At 36.1% G+C, this 20826-nt stretch overlaps 3 protein-coding genes across 9 annotated transcripts; 2 read left to right on the forward strand and 1 right to left on the reverse strand.

Moving 5' to 3' along the window:
- Window positions 1-319: 319 nt before the first annotated feature.
- On the reverse strand, window positions 320-11955 carry LOC131666650 (V-type proton ATPase 116 kDa subunit a 1). 4 transcript variants are annotated; one of them, XM_058939489.1, is made up of 12 exons: window positions 11621-11955; window positions 10955-11260; window positions 6379-6479; window positions 3750-3876; window positions 3483-3659; window positions 3208-3420; window positions 2718-3075; window positions 2212-2637; window positions 1901-2139; window positions 1421-1622; window positions 1170-1341; window positions 320-1096 (listed from the first exon to the last, which is right to left on the reverse strand). In XM_058939489.1, the coding sequence occupies exons 1-12, from the start codon at window positions 11735-11737 to the stop codon at window positions 988-990; spliced, it is 2547 nt and encodes an 848-aa protein (XP_058795472.1). In that variant the 5' UTR covers window positions 11738-11955; the 3' UTR covers window positions 320-987. The 4 variants fall into 4 exon arrangements, with proteins under 4 accessions (XP_058795472.1, XP_058795475.1, XP_058795471.1 ...); XM_058939492.1 differs by lacking the exon at window positions 6379-6479 and adding an exon at window positions 7843-7898; XM_058939488.1 differs by lacking the exon at window positions 6379-6479 and adding an exon at window positions 8598-8710.
- A 345-nt stretch (window positions 11956-12300) lies between these two features.
- Window positions 12301-16398, forward strand: LOC131666569 (ATPase H(+)-transporting accessory protein 2). 3 transcript variants are annotated; one of them, XM_058939355.1, is made up of 8 exons: window positions 12301-12432; window positions 12555-12682; window positions 12756-12986; window positions 13060-13374; window positions 13446-13544; window positions 13962-14027; window positions 15445-15553; window positions 15628-16398. In XM_058939355.1, exons 1-8 carry the CDS (start codon window positions 12372-12374, stop codon window positions 15705-15707), a joined length of 1089 nt encoding a protein of 362 aa, XP_058795338.1. In that variant the 5' UTR covers window positions 12301-12371; the 3' UTR covers window positions 15708-16398. The 3 variants fall into 3 exon arrangements, with proteins under 3 accessions (XP_058795338.1, XP_058795339.1, XP_058795336.1); XM_058939356.1 differs by lacking the exon at window positions 13962-14027; XM_058939353.1 differs by lacking the exons at window positions 15445-15553; window positions 15628-16398 and adding an exon at window positions 14516-15434.
- A 150-nt stretch (window positions 16399-16548) lies between these two features.
- On the forward strand, window positions 16549-20681 carry LOC131666570 (LIM and senescent cell antigen-like-containing domain protein 1). Of its 2 annotated transcripts, XM_058939358.1 has the most exons (8): window positions 16549-16984; window positions 17044-17150; window positions 18069-18197; window positions 18269-18381; window positions 18450-18642; window positions 18724-18865; window positions 18939-19197; window positions 19263-20681. In XM_058939358.1, exons 2-8 carry the CDS (start codon window positions 17143-17145, stop codon window positions 19460-19462), a joined length of 1044 nt encoding a protein of 347 aa, XP_058795341.1. In that variant the 5' UTR covers window positions 16549-16984; window positions 17044-17142; the 3' UTR covers window positions 19463-20681. The 2 variants fall into 2 exon arrangements, with proteins under 2 accessions (XP_058795341.1, XP_058795340.1); XM_058939357.1 differs by lacking the exons at window positions 16549-16984; window positions 17044-17150 and adding an exon at window positions 17162-17922.
- The last annotated feature ends 145 nt before the right edge of the window (window positions 20682-20826 follow it).

The raw sequence follows: 20826 nt of genomic DNA on the forward strand, positions 1-20826 counted from the left end.
AAAAAATTATTTGAAAAGGAAGAATTTTGAGTATTGGATCTTAAGACTGTTTTTAACATGCACAGAATTTTTAATAGTTAGCTGAATAAGAAGTCAGACACGTATAATAGTTCTAAACAGATACAAAATTTTTCATTTAATCTGTTACAACAATAATTATATACAAAAAGATTCTCAACCCGTACGTAAATTTGTCTAACTTCTTAAAAATGGACGGTTAGTAAAATGTACGCAGTGAAAACTCATCTAATATCATATTTTATAAACGCATATGGTTCATTAAAGTTAAAAACCTTAATTGTAGATAGAAAGGATGACAAAAATAAAATAGTTTTTATTGATGCTATATTTATTATCATTTTTGCAATATCATTATTCCTCTTACCATTTTAGACGAATGAATTAAAAAAAGACGAAATAACTTAAAATTGCTTTGTGCGCATTTCAAAACATTATGAGATTCAAATATACAATTAATGTTTGACTTGACTAAGTCTGAACATTTCACACGCTGCTATTAATCATGGATATTATAACATGAAATAACAGAAAGCTATTCAGTATTTCATGTACATGAGCGAGGCAATATTCAATCCAGGAATTTCAAAATGTTACATAAAGTACAAATATTTCATTGCAACAGATAACGATATAATAAATATATCTATTAAAGCATTCAGTAAAACGCAATGTTACTGGTCGGAACAGAAAAAAAACTTTTGATGAGATATATACACGAAAAGAAAAATCTCAATGCCATTACTTTTATAGTATTAGAAACGAAAATACAATTGGCAAAGCACTTAAATTAACAAGAAAATATATCATTTATATCGTTTTTCCATTCCTCAAGAATACAATCAACACTAATTTTAGTAGAGAGAGAGAAGTACATTTCATAAGTTAGACGTCAATCAAAACCCATTCTTGATGTATATAATTCGAGATTGAAACTTGAAAATAGCGAACGCGCTTTTCTCGAGCTTCTTAATCGACTTGTTCATTAGTGCTTTGAGCAACATCCAAGAGTATCTCGAAGGAGAATGGAGTGAAACTGTAGCCTTGTCCAAGGTAGAATTTGCTCTGAAACTCGACCCTATATCACAAAATTTACATGTGTTTTAATACGTTATAGAAAATTAAAGAGAACATAATTAAGTTGTAATTACCAATGAAGCCTAAGAGTATGAAGGAAAGCTGAAAGTCCCTCCATAAGTACAAGAATTCCGATGGTAAGGACAGCCCACATGGCAAATATGGCCCATAAGGCAATACCTCCGATCCAGCCTGGGGCAACCAATCCATTCTTCATAACCATACTCCACAATACCTCAGACAATTCTGCAATTGATAATAACTCAAAGTCAGCAAAGCGAAAATAAAATATTATATATAAAATAAAAAATTCAACAAAACTCACGTGCATGGGCAAGAGATAACGCCCACAAACGAAGATAAGATGCAGTATGCGAGACACTACCAAGGACGTATTCGATGGTGTGAATACCCTGATGAATAAATATTTCACTCATCTCTTCTTCTTTATCATGGCCACCTCTGGCTTGACCAGCCGCTTGAACAGCACCATCTATGTCGCCATTTTCTGTGCCGTGAGTATTCAGCTGAAATGAACGATAGGAAAGGATCAGCAAAATTTATATTTATTTTATTGAGTCACACAGTAAGCCGAACTATTCTACTTATACACATAAAAGAATTTATTTCTGTCATTGATATACATACATTCTGCTCGAAGGCAAGACGGGCCAGACAGAGAGATAGACAGTTAAGAATCGACAATAAACGTCCAACATTGAACAACGATAAAAGAGATAAATATGTTGAGTGGAAAAAGTGTAAAAAAGAGCGTTGAGAAAGAAAAATACGGAAGTGGACCTACCTGTACGTGTTTTTTCTTTCGTTCCTGCATTATCATGATAGGTTTCGCCAAAAGCATCCATGGGATGCAGAGTACGGCAAGGATTACGAGGAATTTCTCGAAGCCTGACTCGCCACCGTACATGCCTGAATCGCAGTAACCTGTTGCATCGTACTTGCGTTCCACGGCCGGTTTGAACAATACCATGTTGATGAAGGACAGAAGTACCGATGGCGCGCAATATGGACTTGTCTTTGGATCTGAAAGGCAAAATGGTAAAACTTAGAAAAATTGCCAAACGTGCACATACGTAAATACTGTGCTTTACTCACCGGTATTGTATATTGGGTGATAAGGTCCATACTTGATCCATTTGATAAACATGAGGAGGGTCATGTAAAAGAAGAGGAAAAGAAGGAAAATGATTTGCGGTATGAATTCACAGACGATGTTGAGTTGGCGCTTGAAGTATGTATGATTGAAGTAGCCAACGATTACGCCAAATAACATGTGGATGACGCCGAAGATAATGGAGATCTTCATCTTGTAGGAGTTAAGAAAGATAATCTTGTTACTGGCGAGCTGCCATATTGGATCCATACCGAACGGATAAGGATCCTGCTTGTAACTCCATGAAGGGTCTAAAGTCATCGGTGTATTTAGCCACATATTTTTTCCTGAGTAGTTGGACGGTGGAATTGTCCAATGCGAGCCAAAAATATTTAGCGACTTTGAGAATATGTCGTTGTAGATGAGACCTGTCGAATGAAATAAAGATTGCTTGTGTTTTTTCCTCTTTTTTCGCGCAATCCAGGTAAAGCATATCCGGCGTACGCACCAGTATACATGGAGAAAGCGCCCATGAGAAAGATGATATATCTGCCACCGAAGAAGATATTCCAGATCTCGTTGTCGCTCTTCCGAGCAGCAAGTGGTTTCTCCTTAATGATCATCCACAGTCCGAAGAGGAACATCAAAAGACCGTGGCCAAAATCACCAAACATTACGGCGAACAGGAAGGGAAAGGTAATAATGGTGTAAGGCGCCGGATTCATTTCGCGATAAGATGCCACACCGTAAGCGTCGATCAACGCTTGGAAGCCCTTGGTGAACTTATTCGTGCGATTGTACGTGGGGGGATCCTCGAATGTCTCCATACGATTCAAAATTGGTGGCACTGAGCTGCCGCTGCGTTCCTATTGAGCAAAATTCTTTCGTTATTCGCATTACCCGATGAATTTGTAGAACTTTCGCCACTCCAAGTACCAATAATACTAAACTCGAGATGTCAAAACTGTCATAAATGTTAAGCTCGAAGCGATACTTACAGTTCCACGACGCAGGGCAAGTTGAATGGTCTCGATATCGAGCACGGGCACCCAGCATTCAGCGATCAAGCATTTTTGGGTGACGTCGAGATTGAACAGATTGAGCGTGTGATAGATAGCCTTGATCTTGCGCACCTTGACGAACCAATTCTTGATGTTTTTCGCCGCGGCGACGAGCACGCGATGCCGGTGATCTTGCGTTTGACCCAGAACCTACGATGAACCGAATCTCAAGTAAAATGAAAGCCTTGAAACGCACGCAAGCGAATACTCACGGTATTGAGATCTTCGATGCGAGTCATGACGCCCATAGCCATCTCGCGACGATCCGCCGGTGCTTCGGGACATGGGTAGAGAGTGGCACGGAATCCCTCGCAGATTTTCTTCACTCGCGTCTTCAGCTGGTCGCCTTGGAAGAAGATGATGAACACAGACTTGTAAACCTGGTCGCCCTGTCAAGCGGAAGAAAAGAAACCACTCGATCACTCGGTGAATTCAAAGCGAAAGCGTGGCTCGCTCGCGGCTTCAAGACTCGGACTGACCGTGGATGGATCCTCGAGCGGAGTCTCGATCTCAGCTTGCCTCAAGAACACATTGCCGCGGCAGGCTCTCCACAGCATGCGCTCGAAGGCGGGAATGCGCTCGCGTAGAATGACTCCAGCGACGAAGCTACGTTAGGTCGTAGAAGGCAATAATGGACACGGGGTTAAATACAAGACAGCAGCGTCGTACCATTGATTAGCAGTTCGCGCGCGCACACACACTTGGGGCTTTGGGAGCTATGTAACGTTGGATATCGGTTAACATTCTTACTAACTACTGCTATTAAATTATATTGTACAAGTTCTCCAAAGAAAAAAAGTAGATTTGGGCTTTAGCTGGGTTAATATTCACGTCCTTACGTTCCTTGTTAATGATTATCAAACGACTTATTTTCTTTTTATTTTTCGTTCAATCTGTATCGACAACGACTTGTGTGCGGTCGAGGAAAGAAAAGAAAAAAACAACAAACATAGATGATTTCTGTAGCCATGGTCTCGCTCTCTTTTTTGGTTACGTACCTTGGCGAGAGTATTAACTTTCAGCGTGGACGTGATTTCGGTACAAAGAACAATAACAACAAATAAAATAAGACGTAACACGTGGGCAGGTAAACGAACAATAGCAAACAAGGCGAGCGAAACTCTTTGACAACACAAAACTCTGGTGGCGTGTTGATGTATGTGTGTGTGTGTGTGTGTGTGTGTGTGAGAGTGTATTTAAAAGTATCCTGCGCGGGGACAGAACACAATTGTTTGCAATCTTGTGGTGGTCTAATAAAAATAAAGAGAGAGAGAGAAAGAGAGAGAGAGTGGAAAGTTGTTTTTGCAGAGAAGAGTGCGAGACGGTAATACAGCAGGCATAATGTTTACAGACTACAACGTATCGGGAATTTATTGACGCGGACGTGTAGGTGTTTGTCGTGTTAATCGAGGGTTAATTGTATATTTATGGGTGAAGCACATAATTAAACAAATTTTTGTTTTGCCTACTTATTCGAGAAAATTGCAAAGGAGGATAAGAGAAAATAAAGTGACTAATAGAGGAGGGTTTACGAGACATACTCCCATAATCAATGTACTTGAAATCACTTGTATCAAACTGTTAATATTCAACTCCGTATGTATGTAGCTAAGAACATCGACTGGTATTAAGACTACAGTACTGCTTACTGAATTTAGTTCATGCAAAATTCGACTATATTTATAGTAAACTCATTTGGTGACGCTGGCACGCGAACGAGCACTTGGAACGTCTTGAAGTGCGATCAATCCTCTGGCCTCCCGGCAGAAGTAGATCAGTTGCATTTTTGAAAATTTCCACTCAACGATGGCCTCAAAGACAGACTTAGCCCCGGGAAAAATTATTCCCTACCAAGTTGGACAAGTCAATCCTGACATGACCAGTCCTTCCAGGAAGGCAAAGCATTGCACTTTTTCAACTTCAAAGTGATCCGTTGCAAAGTCTCGTGTGGAGCGTGCCAACGGTCAAATTAATGAAACAACAAGTTAATCCATACGATGTATATGAGTCTCCTAAAAGAACAAATCACAATGTATTCCAGCATTGTTATGATCGTTGAAATGCGTCCAAGCCACACGAACATTGAAAACCTGCTCTTTTGCATTATTATTGCGATGTGTCGTCCTTCAAAAGTCCTCTGAGGCGTAGAGACGAAAAAGTGAGACGAATATATTATTGCGACGGCTACACGTTAATTGTGTGCTTCGAGGGGAGGACAAGGGTTAAAGATTTCAGTAGATTCTTTTTTTCAGAAGAAGTGTTAGGGGGTTAGTAGAGGATTTCAAACTTATTTCGATTCCCATCGTTCGTCAAGTTTTTCCTTTTGCAAAACAGTTGATTTCTATACTTCTATCTATTTTCAATATTTACAGTCTTACTTGTTTTAAAAACCATCTGCTTTTTCGTCGGTGTTACTTATTACTTATAAAAATTAACCTATGCCCAATAAAATAAAAAAACTCCCACGATATATTTTTTACCCATCATATTAATAAAATTGTATTAAAAAATTCATAAATATAATCAAAAATCAAATCACACCCAAAAGTAGACAATAAAAAAAAAGAATATTTCACGTTCAGAAAATAGAATAACAAAATTATTTTGCGGTAAATGCTCAATTAAAATAAGCAACGCTTAGTGTTAATCATTGGCTAATCATCAATGACTATCTATCTTTACTCCTCGTTATCAGTCGGTATAGATCTTATTGTCAGTAGATCCAAAATAAATAGGCCTTATCACGGAAGTAAAATCTATTTTGGTGCATTATTTTATTTTATTGAATATTTTTCATTTTCTGAATGCGAAATATCGTCTTGAAGAAATGCAGTAACTTTATCATTACATATCATAAAAAATATAAAATGCGACGTTTCCTTATAATGAATCGATTCAAAAATGTAGATTGCAAAAATGGAATCAACGTTTTAGCGATCATCAGAAATTTAGATCAGTAGACTTTATTGCATGACCGATTACTGCACAACTTCAGAAGTAGAAATACAATGGAAAAACAAAGAAAAGGAAAGAAAGAGAGTGTGAGTGGAGTAAAAAGACATACAGACAGAATGAGAGAGATGGTTGGGTGAAAGAGGAGGTACGTACCCGAGTTGTACGGGGCCGAGGGTTGGCTGGCGGGCGATATTATCGTCGCTAATCAATGCGCGTGTCATGGACTCGGTGGAGTTCAAGCCCGCGTGCTCTTGCTGACAAGACACAACAGAGACAAAGACACTGGATTATAACCGCAGCCACGCGAAACACTTGATTCTTATGCTTTTTTTCAAACTGCGACACCTTGCTCGTCTTTGGTTCTCGGTGCGCATCCGTCGCTTTAGACGTTTTTTTCTCTTTTGGTTTTTGCATTGCCGTTGGTCCGAGACGCAGCCATCTCGTTTCAAGCGTGTTGTTTTTTTTTCAATGTCAGAGCAATGCAAGAACGACGCGAGCGTCTTGGACCAATTGCAATTTAGGTTCCATGCTAAATATGAATTGCCAAATTAGTCGATGCATCGGTATGTCAATGTAATTGTTACTTCGAGGCGCTCAGTTCACTGAGTTTTGGACATTGTTCACGATATCAATGCATGATAATGTGACAGACAAATACAATAAATGGTACAAAATGAAGAAAAAAAAAACAGATGCAAATGGCAATTCCTATTTAAAGGATCGAGAGCAATCTGAAAAGAAATTTACAAGTATAAATGAGTTAATGCGAGGCTCCCCCTTTATCGTGTCCATGCTGATTCCTGAGAGAAAAAAATGTATGTTTCTTGTTTGCTTGTTTTTGTTTGATAATAAAACAAAAAAAACAATCTTACTCTCTTTTGGCGCTGGTGAACAATACAGCAAACACACGCACGCACACAAGCCAAACATACGTACAACAACAACAACAACATAGCAGTGAAGCAGCTTGGCACATCAAGACAAAAAAAAGCACAGTAATAGTCCGAGATTTGCGTGTAATGAACATTCCGACAATACAGACATAAAAGAGTTTACATTGAACAGTATACAGCAGGCATAGGCAGACGTGAAGCACAAGCAACAATGACACAGTGTCGACAAGAAGGTGTATACGCAGTAATTTGTTTATACATACCCATGGCCACACCATCATCATAAATGCATAATGAGTATTTAATTATAAAATAATAATGTTGTTATTCACACGACCTAACAGTCTGAGTCGAGTTTGAAATTCGTGCCGTCGTATATCATTGTCGGTCGATCGTTCGATACAGTTTGAATTGATCTATCAATGTATATGCTGGGTCCAACTGTATCAACGGTTACAAGAACTACGGCTAAGATGAATTTTTGGTTATCAACACAAAACAGAAAAGAGCAGATAAACGTTATCTTAATCTCTCGTCAGGGCGATTACGTTCTCTTCGTTGTTTTGCTGGGCAAAAGCACAAACGCCAAGAGAAGAACGACTCGCGGCAGTTTTTTAATTCGACTAACTACGTTATCAAAAACACGTGTGAGAGCACAATCAAAGATTAATCGAAACCAATTATAAAAAGGAAAACGAAACTCATCGATGTATAATTGGCTTGCCTGAGGGGATTCCTATAGTGCGACGCACCGAGCGACTCTGTGATGGTGTACAGGTGCTGTAAACCAAAGAACAAAGACACTTGCCTTGAGCTTTTTTTTTTTGCGTGCTCGCTTTTTTCTTTGTATAATCGCTTTGATCATATAAATACGACATGTATATATATTATAAGCAGCGTTTGCAAAACAGACATTGTCGTAAGCTCAATCGAACAAAAGTGTTGCTTTCGTCTACTTTTCTAATCAAAAGAATGCACATCACAGCTACGACGGTTAATCAAACGTTAATTTGGGTTTTGTTCATCTTCTTCGCAGACGCCGCGAAAAGACGGCGACTTTGCTTCGCGTACAGAGGCAACATCAAACTGCACAGTGCGATTTTGCGATTTTTGTTTTGCGGGTGCATTAGTGACTGTGATCACCGGAGCTTTTCTCATATTTCGCTATAAAATAATCAAGGGCATGCGTTGCTCTTTTTCGCTTTCAGTCTCGCGCAGCTCGCATTCCAACTGTATGGAGGGCAATTTAGCTCGAGACGCATTAAACAAAGTCAGTCGGGCGTGTAATCTAATCGATCGCGATGACAAGCCGACGGCACATCGATCAAAGAAACAAGAAAAAGAATGCGAGCTGCGACGATGAAAAAAAAGAAAGAACATCATTTGTAGGTTCGTGTGTGTGTGTGTCTGGGGTGGGATGGATGGGAAGAATAAGGTAAGTGAGAGAGAAAGAGAGAGAGAGAGAGAGAGAAAAGTTACCCGAGCTTGAGAGCCTGGCCGCCGGCGCGGAGGCCCTCCTCGCCCAGCAGTGTCACCTGCTCTTCCTCGCGGCTTGGGTCCGCCATCTGCGACACGACACTTCCATGCTCAGCCTGCCAACAGACACTAGTCACACATTCTACTTCTGCCCTGTCTCGAACTTCTGTTTTTTCCAGCTTTAACATACTTGTTTCTGGATTTTTTGTTTTTTTTTATGCTTGGCATTTGGAACGAGATAAACAAAAATTAAAGGATAAGGGAGGATTTTCGTTGGATTAGAAGGAAACGTACTACTTACAATCAGAATTTAAATACAATGAAACGTCTGCAGCATAATACATTTTCAACCGCACAAGCTCGAAATTCGTAAATGTCTCAAAAACTTTCTATATTCGTGCGTGGCTCACTGTTATTTCTAGCTGGACCAAAGTATGCACGACAATTAAAAGTCGTTGCGTAACTATAAATTTCGCGACTTTTTCTACTTGTATAGTAGTACGTTCATTATTCGAAGGTAATCAATAGTAATTACAACGAATAAATAAGGAAAAGTAATGTTGTGGAAAAGAACGTATTAATTCACTACTTTTATACATTTATAATTCTACATTGGTGCTCATTTAAAGTCATATGTGGAATGATTAATCATTGAAATCAGATAGTCGGTTTAGCGATTGCAAATTACTTCCATGTAAATTAATTATTAATACGAAACTTATAATCATAGCGTGTTTTATGTTATTATGCAAAAGTGCGATTGATTAGTTTGCTTTGTTAATTAACAAACAAACAATAAATGTAAATTAAATTATAAATAACAGCTGAAATCATAAAGTGTTACAATAGAAATTGCCATTATAATTTGCATACATATGTTATTAAAATAAGATAACGTAAACAAGCTGGTAAAAAATTAAAGTAAATCGCAAAGTAATTCAAAAATATCCGTTATAAGCCATCACCTATGGATTAAGAGCATATCTTACATAAAGCCGTCACCTGTGTGTAGTGCGACTATATCAAGGATGTGTTATGTCACATCAAACGTGCACTTGTCTGTCAAGTGATACACGCAAAGAAGTTGCATAAAACAAAATACCAAGACAAGTGGAAAAAATAATTTTTTAGTTCCAAACAAGGCGAGATGAATTAAAGAAAATTTCAATAACATAATTAATTAAATAAAAGTCGTTAATTATATGTTCATCCAAAGAATTGAAGCGAAAGAACAGAGGTGCAAAACTGAGTCAATTAACACTTTGTGGGAAAGCTACAAGCATGCTGGATGTTCAAGTGTCTACGACTCTTTACAGAATCCAGTGTGTGTAAAAAATTACAAATAATGGTGATTGGTTACACAGTAACAGTTACATATCAGGAGTTGTTTTTTGTGTTGAGAGGAACTTTCTACAGTGGAACAAATCGATGAAACTTTGGAATTTGTCATAAAAAAGAAACATTACCTCTTGTAAAAATAATCAGACGAGAGAAATGAAAAACGCGACTGGAGACAGGGCAGATCTGCGTGAATTGTGTCAGTCGCAGTATCTGCGACTTATTAGTTGACAACACTAATTCATTAGGTATAGAAGTAAAAAAATTCAATAAAACCCTAAAAAATCACTAAATAGTATCATTAGTGACATACAGAGAAAAAAAGGTACACACATATGGTGCCACGAGTCATTACATTTTTTTCATTCATATGAAAGCAGCTTCATTGACTCAGTGAAATTGAGCCTTAGATAGTGAGCTTTTATATGTTATCAGCTCGTTTCTCCCTTATTATTTTTCTTCATCCAGGTTTGGCTTGACTCAATGACTCATAAACACTGCAGAGAGAAGAGAAATCTAGTTTGTTGTTCTTGCAATTTCGCGCGGCAAAGCAAGTGCAGATACAAAATTAATTTAAATGCTTGTCATGCTTCTTTTACTGGCAGAAAAATTTTTATATAGAATGCTTTCATCACAATTAAAAATTTCACTTTTGACTTGTGCTTCGTTAATAAAAAAGTTAAGAAAAAAATATAGATGAATTCTTCTGCCAGAACCTGGATCATTCTTATATGCTCGTGGCTTAATTTGCCTAATTTAGCTACTCATAGCTTGTGCTCTTAATTATTACAGCCAGCGAGACATGTAAATCAGACTTTCATCAATTTCTTTACACTTAATCTTAATTCACCCAAGAATCTCAAACAAAATTTATACTTTTTCTCTTGTTACTCATAATTTACCAGCTGCTTCTCACAATAAAAATGGCATTGATTAGTTCAAAATATTGTTATTGTTAAATATCCAATCAATCTCACTCATTAACTTAGATATACTTAAAGACATAATCATAGTTTTTTTACCTCGTCAAAGAAAACCTGAGTTTTTCTAAGAATATGTTTAAGTTCTGTCAGCTCAAGGAAATTTCTCTTCAATGCCTCTGCATTTTGATTGACTTCTCTCAACTCATTTTCCAACTTCTCGAAGGTCGCCTCTAAATCGATCATCTCCCTGGGTTGAGGAGCTTCAGGATTTTCTCCGGTGTCTAGCATGGGAATTCCATCTTTCTTTATCTCTTTCTCTAAATAACGCAGCTTTCTTTCCATTTCATCACAACGCCTCACTTCATTAACAAACTTCCTTTGGAACGCATTTACATCTGGATTCAACTAAAATTTGAATAATTTTTAACATTTTCCACATTAATAAATTGATTTGAGACCATAGACATCTATGCTCATGGTTATGATCAACAGAGCATGTATAGCAGTGTACATAAGATATCATTTCAGACTTGTGAGATAGGTCTCTGTTTCAATTGGCACTAAGCAAACATTTAACTTGGTAAATAATGGTACGACTAAAGTTCAAACTATAGGTAAAGAATAGATAAGCAGTCAGGGCTGCAAGCCCAAGGTCAGATTCAGTACATCTTCTGACTAACAAGTACAGGTATCTCAGAGACAGACACAAGCCATGAAATCCCCATGAAAGCCAACAAAGATTAGATAAGAAGAAACATTACTTACATCTCGAAACTGCACCAAACCGAGTTCGCCAAGCTCGCTGACGCAAGCATAGGCAGCCTCGCTCTGCAAGAAGAGCTGGCAGAGGGTCATTTCCTCGCTCCTAAACAGTGAACCCATCTTGCTGGTTGTTTTTCTTTCGTGTATTTTTCTTTTGCGTACTCGTAGACGATGATTTCTATCTCATAGCGAGCCTCACACCACGTTTCTTCGTCGAGACAGTCAGATTTGTCGCTGCTCCAGCTCCTGCCCTCGATGCGTCAGCAAAGATAAGAAACTTTCCCTCTTGAAAGAGTTCTACACTCTGCGCTGGCTTGCCCGCGACGATCGATAGGTGGTCACGAAGCAGTCACGAGGAGCTGATCTTAGCGCACGAATGTTGCGCACAATACAGATGGTATTCTCGCCGTTTCAACTTACAACGATATTGCAGTTTTCTTACTTATCATGAGCATTAAACTTTAATTTCTAACTTATTAGCGGCTGCAATAGTAAATTTATTTGTTATAATGGATTCTTTACTTGATGTACTGTTAATATGAATGAAAAGAATAAGATGTTTATTGTTTCAAGAGAAAAATAAGGGATTGAAGACAAACAATGAGGGCGCTGAAAGCAGAACAAAAATCCAATCGCAGACACCAATCATGATATAGCACTGCGTCGGCGCAAAAGGTGTCATATGATCGTGAGCACGGGTTAGGGTGGCTAGTGCTACCTGTGAGGATAGGAGCATTTTTTATCATACTTGTAAATGATAACAGCAAGGATGTTTGCGCGGATCGTTTGCCTTTTTACTGCCCTCGTCGTCTTTGGTAAGTTTTTATCCTCTAAATTTTTCATAAGCTATTCACAAATGACGAAGCTAGAATTGAACATTCACCGGGGGGTGTGGTGGTCGTGTATAAATTTTTAACTTATTATTAATGATGTATAGTGCACGCGAGCGGCGATTTCGTGCTACTTCACACCCCAGACAGCGTAATTTTCAAGGGTAACAAGGAGATTGATCAGAGCCTTCTTAAGGAACTATTCTCTGCTTCTCTTGGATTCACTGTCAAACAGGTGTGGATTTATTTTTAACTTCAGATGAGCCTAGTTTGTTTGTAGTATGTTTAAGTAAATGTTTTTATTTTAGAAATCAGCATGGAATGGAATAGCAATCACCAGTCCATTCAACCTTCCTGAGGCAATTGTGGCTATTGCTGTAGAAGGAGTGGAGTCTTTAGGAGCCATCAAGGGCAAAAAGTTTCCATTGAACGTCGATGAAGTTGAGGAAACTACCTGGCAGGCTTTAAGTGGTCGACTTGAAGAAAGAGATAGTGATAATACTCTTGTGAGAATTTACCTTGGAGATGGTTTAGATGCTGTAAGTACTTTGAATTTGGAGCCGGAAGTTATATTAACCATTTATAAATTCTAATCATGTCCTTTAATTATAGTTGGGTCAATCTGCTCTTGGAGAACTAAAGCCATCACCAATTGATGAATCTTTTCTAAAAGCACTGAGTCTTAAAAGTGATGAAGATCGTAAGTTCTTGGATGAAGTGCAATTACTCCGGGCCATTGCTAAAAAAGTACCAACTGCTATTAGCACTGACAGTAAACCAGATGTTTACTGGTTGGTTGTATCTGGCCTAAAATCTGTTTTTGATGTTCATGGAAAAAATTCTCTGGCTGCAAAAGAAGCACTTACTTTGCTTAATGAAGCTCTCCATGATGTTAGCAAAGCTTTTATGAATGCTTATAAAAATCAGGTATATTTTTTACTATTAACAGACAAATTTTTTTGTTATAAATAATAATTAAAAATATTTAATATATTTAGGTTCTCATTGCTGCCTTTACTAATGATGCTAGTCAAGTTCGTCATACACGCTCTATTTTGAGAGAAAAGAGGGATACACCAAAAGTTGGAACTCCATCAGTTAGTATCAAATTGAAATAAAATATTTTAACAATTAACTCTGAAATAATTTTGAAAGAGTTAAACGTTATTATTCTATAAACATAAATATTTTTTAAATAATAACTATTCTAGAGACTAACGGATTGAAAGTATTTCCTATGAAAAAATGCCATTTAGAATTTGCTGTTTCACAAGCACATAATGCTTTGAACAATATCTTCTACTTACTTTGACTCATTCTATAAGTTACCTTCAAAACTATTTCCGATATTATTTTATATTAACTTCAACTATAAGACTATTAATTTTAAACCAAAGAAGAGTGTAAAGCGGTAATCGCATGTCTTTCAATCACAAAAGGATTATTTAAAATTCATTAGCACTTGGGTCATTTTTATTATGTGTATTATTATGTGAATCATGAAATTATAATAGCAGGAAGGAAACAAGGAAACAGAGAAACTGGAAACTCCAAAAGACAATGATACAGTGCAGCCCGAGGTAGTAATTATAAACTCTTGAGAGTTGTTTTTTACAAGTTTTAATGAATTTATTTAACAAATTTTTATTTGTAGATAACACGTGATTTTTAGTTGCATAAAAACCTTTTTTTATCACAATTTAATAATTGACTATACATTAAGATTATTTGTTGTGATTTTGTAATGCAGGAGGGTTTTAAAGAATTAACTCTTTACGAAAATCCTGTTCAGTTTCAACAGTAACCTTTCGTTTCTATAATGAGTCCTTCCCTATGAATGTATCAAAATATGCTATTATTTTATTTTCATTTCGTTGACTTTTTAAGTAATAGAACACAACTTATTCTTGTTGCTTCACATAGATTTTGCATGAATCATAAAGTATGATAAACGGAATTCATTTAACAATTCAAGCATTTATTAAACGTAATTCTATAGTTTGCATCTTTTTAATACTTTAGATAATTGTTGATAAATATTTTATTTAAAAATTATTTTAAATAACAGAACGAGAAAGACAGTACTAATAGCAAGGAAAATTTACTCAAATCTGAATCTGCCAATTCCGATGTTGGTGATTCACAAAACTCTAATAGTAATGACCAAACAAAAACGCATGAAAATGATAAAAATAGTGCAGATCATTCACAAAACCCAGAAACTAGCAATTCCGCTGCTAGTGAAACACAAAACACTAACACTAATGGCAATCAAGGTACACATGAAAGTAAAGATAGTGAGGAAAATATACGTAAATCAGAAACAGGCAAATTATATGATACTGATACACATGACACTAATACTAACGGCAATTCAGATACACAGAAAAATAATGCATCCATCAAGGTAAAACTGTACATGGAACATATAAACAAAATTTCAGCTTTGCTTGGAATGTCGTATCATTTCTACATGTATTTGTATATTTTCATATTTATTAACAAGATGACTATTTCGGCTTCAATATTTGATGATCCTACCATAAAAACCTCCATTTCGAGTATGGTAAATACTACATCTTGATTTCTACAGTGTCGAAAACCAATCTTTAGTGTTTACTGACTTAAAAAGGGTGTAGTTCTATATTCAATCCGAATTATTTATGTTCGTGCACATCTCAGAGCGATTCAATCGATTTCAAATGGGGGCAGGACTCGTTTGAAAGTGTATGTTTCTGAGATGTTCCCAATTCATTATTAAGGTGATTGAAGCATAACTTTGCGAGTATTACCAATTTTGGAATCGGTTTTTTTTTGAAAAAATTAGTCTTATTTGTTAATAGTTCTACCATCTTTTATTTTTTATGATGTTCATGTGTTTAATTTATTATTTTTCAGTTATAGCCAGTTTGTTTATAGTTGTTGGCAGCTAGAATACATCCAATATGAACCACATACAGATTCTGCTTAATTTTAATAATCTACGTTTTTTTACAGCCTGACAAGATTAACCTTGCAAAGGACTATGATGATAATTATCCAGTCATCTTTAACATTATTCTTTGGTTTGGTGTTGTATTCTTCTTTGCTCTTCTTGCAATCTGCAGTAAGTTTAATCTACTTGTTATCTATATAAATATTTTAAATAAACAGTAGATAAAAAAATCATTTTTGTTCTAGTCTTCATTGCTGAAATGGATCCAGGACGTGATTCAATCATCTACAGAATGACATCTAACAGAATGAAAAAAGATAACTAAATTTTATAAAGAGTAAAATGTACAACTTGAACTATTGCTACATATATTTTAATTTGAAATTTGGTTACAAACAGTTAACTGTATAACTGTTTTTGAGTGTTAATACCATCAAGCTGGTTCAACCAATGTTACTTTTAATGTAAATACACCTGCAACAAAGACGTTTATATGTATGAAAAAGATATACGTTGCAAGAATGTGTGAATGGTGTTGTGAGACGTAAGAATACACGTGTATATTACAAAAAACAACTTGTATTCAAGAAAAACCGCACAGAACTTTGTTGAATTATGAATATTCATTCCTATGAGTTTCTTTCCTCTGTGCTTCAAGGGAATACCCATATATAATATATTTTAAGTGTTCTGTAACTACGTAATTAGAAGAATAATTCCCTTTGCACGGCTGTGGATGAAACGTATCTTCAGTATTTTCAAAGGGATTTGTCACATTACAGTTTAGATCGCTCTATGATGCGTGAAAGCTTATGTTGATTCAAATTCTATACTTACGCCTAAAATACAAACCTGTAAATAATTGTTTACGTGCTGTTTTCATTAGGAAGAAAAACGTACCGTTAATAATATTAATTCGAGAAATGTTGATTTATGAGCTGTCTTATAATTGAAAAAATGTATTATTTTTGGTTTTTAAAAATAAAGGTCTAAAATAAATTGATAAGAAAAATTAACGTGATCTGTCAGTGTAAAATCCATTGAAAATGTTCAATATCGAGTAATCATTGTAGAACATTGATTTCGGAGTTTTGTTTTTGACCAGTGTTTACAGTCACAGACATTTAAATATCAGCTGAGCAGGATGAGCACGCCACTCCCATTGATAGTTGTCAAAGTCGCTTCGAAACAAGACACATCAATGGTCTGTGCAACTTGTACTATATCAACGGAATGAATAAAAGTTTCTTATCAATATAAAAGTCGCAAAAAAATCATACGTATAGTCTCATATATCCTCTTGAATAGGTGAAAATAAAAAAAAAGATTGTAAAAAAATTATTCGTGATGCTACACGATTTCTCTCGTGTGACCTCTGGCTCACTCGAAAAGGGCAAAACAGCATTCCAGTCTGCTATTGGTCGGCCGCCAGCGCTTCTCAGTCCAGCGTTAGCAGTAGAAAGAAGAGTGAATACTTATTACTTAGCTCACGCGTTCCTGTTAATATATTTATCTTGGAGTCGAGTGCACACCTATCACAGACCAGCAACGAAATAAAAGAGAGATTTTAGTTTAAGGAAACGAACCAAGGATAATACCTAGGTGAATTTGATTTTTAAGGGCAAGCTTCTCGCGACGAACATAACCAATTTTTTATTCAGACACATCGTTTGCTTTAGGCGAGGAATTCGTCAACTGTGGATGTTAATTTTTGGATAATAATTATTCGACAATTGCGTGTCTCTATCTATCTGTCAAGTATGCCGGGGTAAGCATACGTCTATACACATGACATTTAGACACGCATAATTCGTTTATCTATTTTTGGCTCTGACTCACAATGCGTGCAGTGCACTTACACACATTTACTTATGAGAGCCACCACCTTAATTATTTCATATTGATCTCACGGTCATATATTATCGATGCGGCTTTTACAGACTAATGCTTCAAGGCACAGGTGAACTTCGCGTTTTAACGCTTGTTAGCAAGCTGCCAACTGGTTTTGGTATTTTCCTCACCCCACCCATTCCTCTTTCTCTTTGTAAACTGCAAACTCAACAGAATACAGAACTGTACAGTACTGCAGTATTGTTGAAAACTCCACTCCAGTGTTTTATCTCTGGTTGGTTTTTGTTATCTATTCACACGCACACTATTATAGCATATCAGAAGAACTCAAGTTCATTTATGTCATTACTGTGTTGGATCCCATAGTGATTTATTACAAATTACAAGTGGTTTTGTGTGACTCACACCATGGTTGATAATTATGGAGTTGCTCCCTTTCCTAAATCCATATCATTACTGTCGCTGAGTAGCAGCAAGCTATATAATAGACGTATGGCTAGTTCTAGAGATAACATGAATTCTTCTCAAGATACTCATAATGATTCTGATCATTTGATCCCTGCCACGCAGTTACTTGATTACGAGGAACTGGAGTGGCATGTTGTAGAGAAACCTTCTGTGTCTGCTAGAACTTTTCAGAATTATTATGGCAATGATAATAAGACTAAAAGCCATTCTAACAAGTCTGGGTAGTATGCATTTGGATATTTTTATTTTTATTTATTCTTGTTAGTTATGTATCAATTAATTATTAATGATAGTTTCTTTTTCATTAACATGCAATAGGTTCAAAATATATTCTGTGCAACGACTAATTTATTATTCATTATTTTAGTGTCATCAAGAACATCAGTTTCAATATGTCACTGGACAACATGTACTGCTCAAGATGCCGGGAAGGCTTTGAGCCCAATGAAAAGATTGTCAACTCTAATGGAGAGTTGTGGCATCCTCAGTGTTTTGTGTAAGTTGAAGTACCTTCATACGAAACTAAAACTTTGTTAAAACTAAATCAATGATGTGATTGCTCTATAGATGTGCCCAATGCTTCAGACCATTTCCAGAGGGAACATTCTATGAATTTGAAGGTCGCAAGTATTGTGAACATGATTTTCAAGTTTTGTTTGCTCCATGCTGTGGAAACTGCGGTATATTTTTTATAGCTTTCGACTTGTAATAATTGTTTTCAAAAAATAAAACAAAAAATTTCAATCAGGTGAATTTATTATTGGTCGAGTCATCAAAGCTATGAATGCCAACTGGCATCCAGCGTGCTTCCGCTGCGAAGAATGCAATGGCGAATTGGCCGACGCTGGATTCATCAAGTGTCAGGGTAGAGCTCTCTGCCACGAATGTAACGCCAGATACAAGGCTGGAGCTTTTGGAAAGCCCATTTGTTATCAGTGCCAGTGAGTTTTTATTCATCGATTTCATTGGAATATATTTGAATTTCAACGGTATTTTTAATCATTTGCATGAATTTTACTCAGCGGAGTGATTGACGACAAGCCTTTGAAATTCCGTGGCGAAGTCTACCATCCATACCACTTTAATTGTACTGCCTGCGGAGTCGAGCTCAATTCCGACGCGAGAGAAGTTCGCTCGAGAGCTGGATATGCGGCTAATGAAATGGTATGTAGAACTCGTCAATCATGCCATTGTCAGCGCATTGACACATCTGATTGATTCAATTTATTTATGACAGAATGAACTTTACTGTCTGAGATGCCATGACAAAATGGGTATCCCAATCTGCGGTGCTTGCCGTCGGCCCATCGAGGAAAGAGTCGTTACTGCTTTGGGCAAACATTGGCACGTCGAGCACTTCGTCTGTGCCAAATGTGAAAAACCCTTTTTGGGTCATCGTCATTATGAGAAAAAAGGTCTTGCCTACTGCGAGACTCATTATCATCAGCTCTTTGGCAATCTTTGTTATGTATGCAATCAAGTAATAGCCGGCGATGGTAAGATTTTTGTTTTGCGAAATTTGTTGTCGCATTGTTTATAAATAATATTTTTATAATTTCAGTGTTCACTGCATTAAATAAAGCTTGGTGTGTACATCATTTCGCTTGCGCTTTCTGCGATCAGAAGATGAATCAGAAAACTAAGTTTTTCGAATTTGACTTGCGTCCTGCTTGCAAGAAATGCCACGAAAAGTTCCCGGCTGAGCTGAAAAAACGGCTACGACGCATGCATGATTTCGCTCCCAAGAAAATACCCAGCTAAGCTTAATATCGTTGATTTATTTGGTAGAGATTTGATAGTAGTATTTGTTTATTTGAAAAGTCAGTATTGCCATTAAAGTCAATCGACAAATAACTTTATCGCTTCGAAATGAGAAAAACCTGCTTTGTATAATTAATTTAATGAAAATACCGGACGTAGAGTCGTTAACCAAAATGTGATTGAAATAATTATACACTGCCTTACCGATGTTGCCAGATAGTTTTTTTTCAAATGAGCTTAATACAAAATAATGAAATACTGCTTTGCAGTGAATCTCATTACAGAATATACTGCTATAGTTTTTAATTTTTATAGTAGATAAAAAAATGAATATATAATTGATCGCATATCAAATTCAAAATGCTTTCTGTCTAAAACTTTTTTAGAAAATTGAAAACATCTTTGTAAACCAAATTTTTTTCCAATTTTATACTAATTTATACTATTTAAGCATTAAAATTTGAACGTATCAAATTACTACAATATGAGAAAATTTTTAACAGTTTTAAACTAATTCATTCTTAAATCTATACATCATATGATTAGTAATACTTCGTATACAGAGTATTTTATATATATAACACTATTAACTCATACCGGGTTGGATAATTGGAAAACCGATTTATCGGTTCACTTTGTGACATGAACTTTGTATATAGTTGATACATGATACCAGATACTAATTTGACCAATTTTCAAGGGCGATTGCAATCCTTAAATCTCAGCCGTTTAAAGGTTAACAGCGTACTTATGTAAGCAACTAGTGCCTTAGTATACTAACCGACGAATTTTATAAGAAAAAAATACCATATCTAAGTACCCACTCCAATGAAAAACAAAGAAGAAATATTTATTTTGTTTATCAAATAACAATAAATGATAGACAGGCTTGGTAATTACTCGAGTCATCAGAAAACGAAACTCACTATTTTTTGTATACTGGCCTCTTACTAAGAATGTACAATTCAGCGCTTCCACTCACTACTTACGATATCGTTTTTATTATTCTGTTTGTAGGTTTTCAGTTTTTAACCATGTACAATTACACATGTTACAAATAAAATAAAATAATAAATAATCAATCTTTTTTTTTGTCACGAAAATGTTCTGTACAGTTTTTCACTGTTTAAATGTAATAATTTATGATCCATATCGTTATTTTACGTTGTTCTTCAATATTTATCGTGTCAAAAATTATGAGACAGGTCGATAAAAATAAAATTCATTTAGCAAACTTTCAGCCTGTTTCAGTTATCTTTTTTCCAAAGTTATACTTAATTTTCGATAATATCGATAGTCGAGATAATAGACTAATATCAACGACCCAGATTGATGAAAAAGGTACAGGTATATTATTAAAGCTT

Source organism: Phymastichus coffea, unplaced genomic scaffold (assembly GCF_024137745.1).
Source record: "Phymastichus coffea isolate CEN01 unplaced genomic scaffold, Cenicafe_Pcof_1.1 PCOF00059, whole genome shotgun sequence".
Lineage (NCBI taxonomy): Eukaryota > Metazoa > Arthropoda > Insecta > Hymenoptera > Eulophidae > Phymastichus > Phymastichus coffea.

What these genes read in the sequence shown, in the direction of transcription:
- LOC131666570 (XM_058939357.1), top strand. Translation starts at nt 17,642, where the DNA reads ATGGTTGATAATTATGGAGTTGCTCCCTTTCCTAAATCCATATCATTA. An exon ending in AGCCATTCTAACAAGTCTGG is followed by an intron (nt 17,923 to 18,068) that starts GTAGTATGCATT and finishes TCATTATTTTAG; the next exon opens with TGTCATCAAGAACATCAGTT. An exon ending in TGGCATCCTCAGTGTTTTGT is followed by an intron (nt 18,198 to 18,268) that starts GTAAGTTGAAGT and finishes ATTGCTCTATAG; the next exon opens with ATGTGCCCAATGCTTCAGAC.
- LOC131666650 (XM_058939488.1), bottom strand. Translation starts at nt 11,737, where the DNA reads ATGGGTTCACTGTTTAGGAGCGAGGAAATGACCCTCTGCCAGCTCTTC. An exon ending in CTCAGGTTTTCTTTGACGAG is followed by an intron (nt 8,711 to 10,954) that starts GTAAAAAAACTA and finishes GTCTGTTGGCAG; the next exon opens with GCTGAGCATGGAAGTGTCGT. An exon ending in CGCTCGAGGATCCATCCACG is followed by an intron (nt 3,660 to 3,749) that starts GTCAGTCCGAGT and finishes TCCGCTTGACAG; the next exon opens with GGCGACCAGGTTTACAAGTC.
- LOC131666569 (XM_058939353.1), top strand. Translation starts at nt 12,372, where the DNA reads ATGATAACAGCAAGGATGTTTGCGCGGATCGTTTGCCTTTTTACTGCC. An exon ending in TTGGATTCACTGTCAAACAG is followed by an intron (nt 12,683 to 12,755) that starts GTGTGGATTTAT and finishes TTTTTATTTTAG; the next exon opens with AAATCAGCATGGAATGGAAT. An exon ending in CAAAAGTTGGAACTCCATCA is followed by an intron (nt 13,545 to 13,961) that starts GTTAGTATCAAA and finishes AAATTATAATAG; the next exon opens with CAGGAAGGAAACAAGGAAAC.